This window comes from Mandrillus leucophaeus, unplaced genomic scaffold (assembly GCF_000951045.1).
Source record: "Mandrillus leucophaeus isolate KB7577 unplaced genomic scaffold, Mleu.le_1.0 Scaffold2, whole genome shotgun sequence".
NCBI classification, from domain to species: Eukaryota; Metazoa; Chordata; class Mammalia; order Primates; family Cercopithecidae; genus Mandrillus; species Mandrillus leucophaeus.
In genome coordinates, this window is record NW_012102031.1 from 4,876,976 (window position 1) to 4,883,682 (window position 6,707).

Here is a 6,707-nt window from a genome sequence, read left to right on the forward strand (position 1 = left end):
TTGAGTTTTAATCTGGATTCGTGTCTCGATTGGTGTGTTAAGAGATCATGTATGTGTGGGAAAATAGAAATGTAAAGGGCTCTCCTAGAGTGCACACTTACAGCTAAGAGCCAACATGATGGTGGAGATGCTGCGGCCGTTGGTGAGGAGCCCGGGGTGCAGGCGGGCAGTGCAGACAGACAGCGGGCGCAAGATCCTCTGCATCACGGGGCCGGGCTGCAGGCTGCTGCACCTGGGAGGGCCCAGGGAAACCTCCGTTGGTGTCAGGATATTCTGACTTGAATACCAGCTTGCGGATTTGAAAGGGACCATGAGATCATCTAGAGTGACCTCTGTTCAGACCGAGATGGTCGGGGTTGGGGTTGGCTCATTTTCTAAGCTCGTTTTTGGAGCAGGGAACCCACATGGCTGGTTGGCGGGGGAGCCGGTGTTCACGCTCCAGCCAGGCTCTTTCCGCAGTGCCCACACACGGCACTTTGCATCTTTTAAAATTGTCGGGTGTTCCTCTGGTGGCATTGCAGGTTATTGCCATAGTTGGTGATTTGGGCAGAGGTGTTTGTTGGATGGCATTGACCAGCCTTTCAGCAGGTGGCTGTACTGAAAGGGACACCCCATCAGGGCTGTGGGTAGAGGATGCGGCCAGGCTCCTGCCTTAGTCTTCTTGAGCCGCTATGACAAAATCCCATAAATCGACTGCCTCCTTCCTCGCAGTTCTGGAGGCTGGGAAGTCCAAGATCGAGGTGCTGGCAGATTCAATGTGTGGAGAGGGCTCACTTTTTGGTTCATAGACGGTGCCTTCTCCCTGTGTCCTCTTGTGGTAGAAGGGGCGTGGCAGCTCCCTGCGGTTCCTTTTATGAGGACACTAATCTCATTCATGAGGGCTCCACCCAGTATTCTTTGTTTCACTGTGAGGCACCTCACATTTTTGGAAACAAGCAGTGAAAATCCGTAGATGGGCCAGGCACGGTGGCTCACGCCTATAATCCCAGCATTTTGGGAGGATGAGGCAGGAGGATTGCTTGAGGCCAGAAATTCAAGACCAACCTGGGCAACATAGGGAGACCCCATCTCTACAAAAAAATTAGAAAATTAACCAGGTGTGGTGGTGCACGCTTGTAATCCCAGCTACTCAGAAGGCTAAGGCAGGAGGATTACTTGAGCTCAGGAGGCGGAAGCTGCAGGGAGCCGAGATGTACCATTGCACTCCAGCCTGGGCCACAGAGCGAGACCCTGTCTCAAAATAATAATAATAATAATAATAAAGTTAAGTATTATAAGTGGGCTGGGGGTGTGGGATCTTGCCTCAAAGAGTAGGCAGGAGGATGAACACGTGAGCGGTGACAGACCCGCATGTTTGAGGATGCGGAATGGCTAGAAGTCTCAGAACTGGAGAAGGTGTGCACGCAGACTTTCAGGAGGGGTGGCACATGGGCTGGCTTAAAAGATGAGAGTTTAGAGTGCACAGATTGGGGAGGAGCCACAGAGTCTCCAAAACAGCACAGCCGGATGGTGGGGGAGTGGGTCAGCCGTTAAGGGGGAGAAATGGCGAAGAACGCACACAAGCCCTCGGAGGAGGCCTCAGCAGTAAGTGGTTTTACTGGCTCCGGGGTATAAAGATGTTCAGGCCCAGCAGGAAGTTCCCGAATGTCTGTTGTGTGCCCACGGTTCCCAGTGCTTCCTGTATAGTCCCAAACAGAGCTGCTGTCCCCAAGGAGCCTGTGTTCTAGGTGGGGTAGGGCGAACAGTTAATAAATACATGAGTGAATCGAGTTAGTCGGGTGGTGTCGATGTAATGCGTGCTCTGGAGGAAAAGAAAGGAAAGCAGGGAGTCAGGCATGCCCGGCCTGGGAGAGGCTGACATGTTTTCATGATGGCCAAGGTAGAGACCTAAAGGAACGGTGGGAGGGAGCTGTGTGGCTGAGCAGAGACAGCTAGTGCAAAGGCCCTGTGGCAGAAGCAGGCTTAGTATGTTCAAGGAACAGCAAAGAGGCCAGCGTGGCTGCAGCTGAAGATGGAAGTGGGAACTGTAGGAGCTGAGATCATAGAGGCCAGGAGGTCTTATCAAGTCCTTGGGGCTCTTGCGAGGACTATAGTTTTTACTCCAGGGGAGCTGGGAGGTATTGGAGAGTTTTGAGCAGGGGCAGCCTGGTCTGGCTAATCCTTGGAAGACTCACAAGCCTGCTGAGTGGGGACTGGTCATTAGAGGCAAGGGCAGAAGCAGAGAAACTGGTCAGTGGCCTGTTGCATCAATCCAGGGGAGAGGCTGGCTGGGACAGGGTGATGGTTGGGGTCAGTACAGACGTGGTCAGGAGGTGGGTGGAGAGACCTGGAAGATTCTTTCCAACGCTGCCACTTGCCCTGGGAGGAGACTCACATTGCAATTTCTTCTCTCTAGGCTAGCTTGTCACTTACTGCAAGGGTTTCCCTCAGGGAGCCTCCTGCTGCTGGGCACCATGACAGTGAGGGGGGCTGTGCTGGCCCCAGATCCAGCATCGCCCACGACCGCAGCAGCCTCGCCCAGCGTTTCCGTGATCCCCGAGGGCAGCCCCACTGCCATGGAGCAGCCTGTGTTCCTGATGACAACTGCCGCTCAGGCCATCTCTGGCTTCTTCGTGTGGACGGCCCTGCTCATCACATGCCACCAGGTACCCAAGCCTGGCAGGGGGCCTCTAGAAGGGTCCAAAAGGTTCCTGGCCCAACAGAGTGTGAGTTAGGCTAGGCCAGGCTGTGCTGCAGCAGTAGGTAAGCCCTGTGTTATCTATCAGAGGCTTCCCTTGATAGAAGTCTACTTGTTTTTTTTGTTTTTTTTTTTTTTTTGAGGCAGAGTCTCACTCTGTCACCCAGGCTGGAGTGCAGTGGTGCAATCTTTGCTCACTGCAACCTCTGCCTCCTGGGTTGGAACAATTCTCCTGCCTCAGCCTCCCGAGTAGCTGGGACTACAGGAATGCGCCAAGAAGTCACCTTCTTGCCCACGTCCCAGGGCCCAGTATGCAGCACAGGTTCCGACGTGTGACTCTGGCATCAAGCGTCGCCCATCTGACAGCTGGCAGCAGGGAGTGTGCGAAGGCACTCTGGATATTTAACCACCTCCATCCAGAGGCGACACTCGTCACTGTTCACCTTGCATTGGCTGGAACTAGTCTCGTGTCGAACCTAAGCGACAGAGAGCCTAGAACTGCAGGTGCACAGGGACAGGGACCGCTTTGCAGATGAGAAAATGGAGAGCCAGAAGGGGAGGGGAAGAGGAACTAGCCCAGTCACTTGGAAGTTGGTGGCAGACTGGGATAGAAGTCAAGTCTCCCGTCTGCCTGTACTCGTGGCCCTAGAGGAGGCTGATGTGGGCGGGGACCAGCCTTGGCGGCCTGCAGAGGTTTGAGGGTGGTCCAGTGGAGAGGGGCAGGGCGAGTCTGCTCGCGTTCCCCAGTCAACCCCTTGCCAGATGCCCTGCGTCCCCATCCCTTTTAGAACCCATTTGCGTCCAAGGCTTTTGGCCCATAGCAGATGGAGAATATTTTGTTCTTTTCCTCCCCAGCCCAGGTCTCAGCTGGGCCAAGTGTGATGTCATGAGAGCTGGGACGAGACACCCAGGGGCTGCCGGGACTGAGGACCGTGGTAGAGCAGCTCTTGGCATTTGTGTGTAGCTTTTACTTTTTTCCTCTGCTTCCTAAAAGTAGCATTCATTCTTCTAACTTCCTGGTGAGGTAGGCAGTGCTGCCTCTGTTTACCAGATGGGAGGAGGAGGCACAGCCTGAGGACATCCCTGCAGCCACTCAGCCAGGAAGTGTGTCCACCTGCCATAGAGTGAGGGCCCGGTCTGTCTTGCCATAAGTTAAGGGACGGGGCAGGGCTGCAACCCAGATGGCAGTGATTTAGCTCAGTGCTGCCACAGTCACAGCTGGAGTGAGGCAGAGGGAAAGGGCACACACTGATGGCCCAGAGCTGCCTGTGCGTGAGGTCCCCTGGGGAGCTTGTGGAAACTGGATTTCCATCCTCGTCCCTGGCCCTCCTGTGGTCTGGGGTGTGGGCTCACCGCCACCTGCACCTGCAAGACCGTCCCGCGAGCACTGCTGCATGCACTCCACGAGCCTTGTGCACGCCCGCTGGTCTGAGTCTCACAATGGCCTTGGGAGGCAAGTCTTGTCATCCCCTTTTTGCAGAGCAGGGCTCTGAGGCTTGGGTAGGTCCCGTGCATTGGGTCACAGGGTGGCAGAGCTGGAAGCCCACCTGTCCTCCTGTTCCTGCGGACAGGAGGGTCCCCTGCTGACCCCGCACCTCTGCCCCCAGATCTACATGCACCTGCGCTGCTACAGCTGCCCCAACGAGCAGCGCTACATTGTACGCATCCTCTTCATCGTGCCCATCTACGCCTTTGACTCCTGGCTCAGCCTCCTCTTCTTCACCAACGACCAATACTACGTGTACTTCGGCACCGTCCGCGACTGCTACGAGGGTGAGGATGGGGGTGGAGTGGGGAGGGCCGGCTGGGGGCCGGGAGGCTGGGAGCCCCTCTCCCCACATTCCTCCCCGAGGGGCCTCACGAGGACTGTCTTGACACATCCCTGGCTTCTTTACCTGCTACAGGGTTTCTGTCCCAAATTGACAGGTAACAGCACATGCAGCCACAGTCTCACCTCACAGGTGCCTGAGGCAGGGACCCTCCACCTGGGTCTCGTTTCTCAATGCCGGCATCTCAGGCATGGTGGAGGCAGTAAGCAAGTGGTCTGTTTGTAGAGACCCCAGGTGGCCCCAGGTGCAGTTGGGTAGGGAGCAATCCAGGGATCCCTGGCATGTCAGTGGCAGGGCTGGGCATCTGTCCCCATGGGTCTTAATTCTGAGGGCTTTGTCCCATGAGTGGGTGCCCTACTGCGCCACCCAGGAAGAAGACTCGATTCCTTTCGGGGACTTGGTTCTGGATGTGGAGTGGAGACATCACCTGCTCCCGTCCTGAGCTCTGACCACAGGCCAGGAGCTGGAAAGAGGAAAAGCCAGCCTCACCCCTGCTGCCCTGAGGGAGTCTGTGGCCCCTAAACAGTCACCACAAGGAGACCAGGATGCTGCTGTCACGGGAGCTGGCCTCTGACCTGTCTTGGGCAGGTCCCAGGCATTCCTCCTCCATCAGAGGCCAGCGATGCCCAGGTCTGCCCTGGACAGGCCAGCAGGAATGGAAAGGAGGGGTTCCTCAATTCAAGACCCCTACACTGGGCCGGGTGCAGTGGCTCACACCTGTAATCCATTACTTTGGGAGGCCGAGGCGGGCAGATCACCTGAGGTTGGGAGTTTGAGACCAGCCTGACTAACATGGAGAAACCCCGTCTCTACTAAAAATGCAAAATTATCCGGGCATGGTGGTGCACACCTGTAATTCCAGCTACTCGGGAGGCTGAGGCAGAAGAATTGCTGGAACCCAGGAGTCTGAAGTTGTGGTGAGCCGAGATTATGCCGTTTCATTCCAGCCTGGGCAACAAGAGCAAAACTCCGTCTCAAAAAAAAAAAAAAAAAAAAAAAAAAGACCCCTACATTGATACCCATGCCATTCTCAGAGTGTGAGGTTTCCTGTTTCCTACCCACACCTGTGCTGCTGGTTTTAGATAAAGTGACTGGATGTGGTTTTCCTCATCTCAGGCTGAGCAGCTCTGGCCGTGCCCGGAAGTTGTCTGTTTCCCTGACCTGGGAGGTGCTGCCCCAGGCCTGTACTCTGTGGATATTGGGGTGAGGCATGCTCATCCCCCAAGCGCTGGAGTCTCTCGTCTTGTCTACGTTGAACCTTGTGTATCCCTGAGAACTCATAGGGCACAGGAGATGCCTTTAGGTTTGGCAAGAAAGTGAAGTTGCTGAACAGGAGGATATTGCACCCCAGGCTGTCATATTTCTACCTGCCCACCCCCAACTGCGGCCACATCAGGCAGGTGCTTCCCAGCCTCAAGGGCTTGATGTGTGCCATGTCCCTGGCCTGCGAAGCTCTTCTGCTCTGCGTGGGGTCCCTCCTTTCCATCCGTCTGTTCCCCGCCACTCACTCCCAGCAACTCAGTAACTTCCCATGTTCCCTCCTCGCAGGCTGGCGTTCCGTCCTGTCCTTCCAGGTGAGAATACTGAGGCCAGGTGGGGGCCTGCTCAGGGCTTAACTGGGGCTCTCGTGTCTGATGTTCCTGGAAGCAGCCAAGTCTCCAGGGAAACCTCTGGGTCTCTGGGGCACCATAAAGGCTGGAATTGGCGGAGGGTGGGGCTGAGAATCCTCTTCCATTCAGCTGCCAGCCTCGCATGGGTACCCGGGGCAGCCTCTGTCCACCTGTTCCTTCAGAAGCACAAAGCTGTTCCCTGCCAAGGCGGCCTCTCCTGTGTGGTCGGGGGACAAGTGTGGGCTCTCTTCTCGGCAGGACCCCGAAGACGGGCGTATAGCAGAAGGCGGGGCACACAGCCAGGGGAGCCTCCGCTTCACCCTCACTCCGTGCCCCAGAGGCGGCAGCAGATGGCTGGCGGGCACCCCTCGCTCCAGAAGCCTCTTTGTTCAGGCCCCGCCTGCCCTGACCTGCCTCCCAGCCCAGGGAGAGGTCCTCCAGGAAGTCGGCTGCCCTGTGAAGCACATCTCCTAGCAACGCGATTATCCCTTTGGCCTGGCCTCTCCCAGGGAGTTTACAAACAGCACAGCAGCTGCAGTGAAGTTCAGGCTGCCCCCGAGTTCACCAGCCTTTTTTTTTTTTTTTTTTTTT

At 56.2% G+C, this 6,707-nt stretch overlaps 1 protein-coding gene across 4 annotated transcripts in view; it reads left to right on the forward strand.

The window, feature by feature from the left end:
* The first annotated feature begins 2,393 nt into the window (after nt 1–2,393).
* TMEM184B (transmembrane protein 184B) overlaps nt 2,394–6,707 on the forward strand; it is a 27,679-nt gene continuing 23,365 nt past the window's right edge. For 3 of the 4 annotated variants that reach the window (XM_011978880.1, XM_011978879.1, XM_011978878.1), the window contains exons 1-2: nt 2,400–2,645; nt 4,285–4,450. In XM_011978880.1, the coding sequence (XP_011834270.1) occupies nt 2,454–2,645; nt 4,285–4,450 (358 nt within the window). In that variant the 5' untranslated portion in view covers nt 2,400–2,453. Of the gene's footprint in view, nt 2,646–3,532; nt 3,634–4,284; nt 4,451–6,707 lie in introns of all 4 variants that reach the window. The other variant, XM_011978881.1, reaches the window with a different exon arrangement.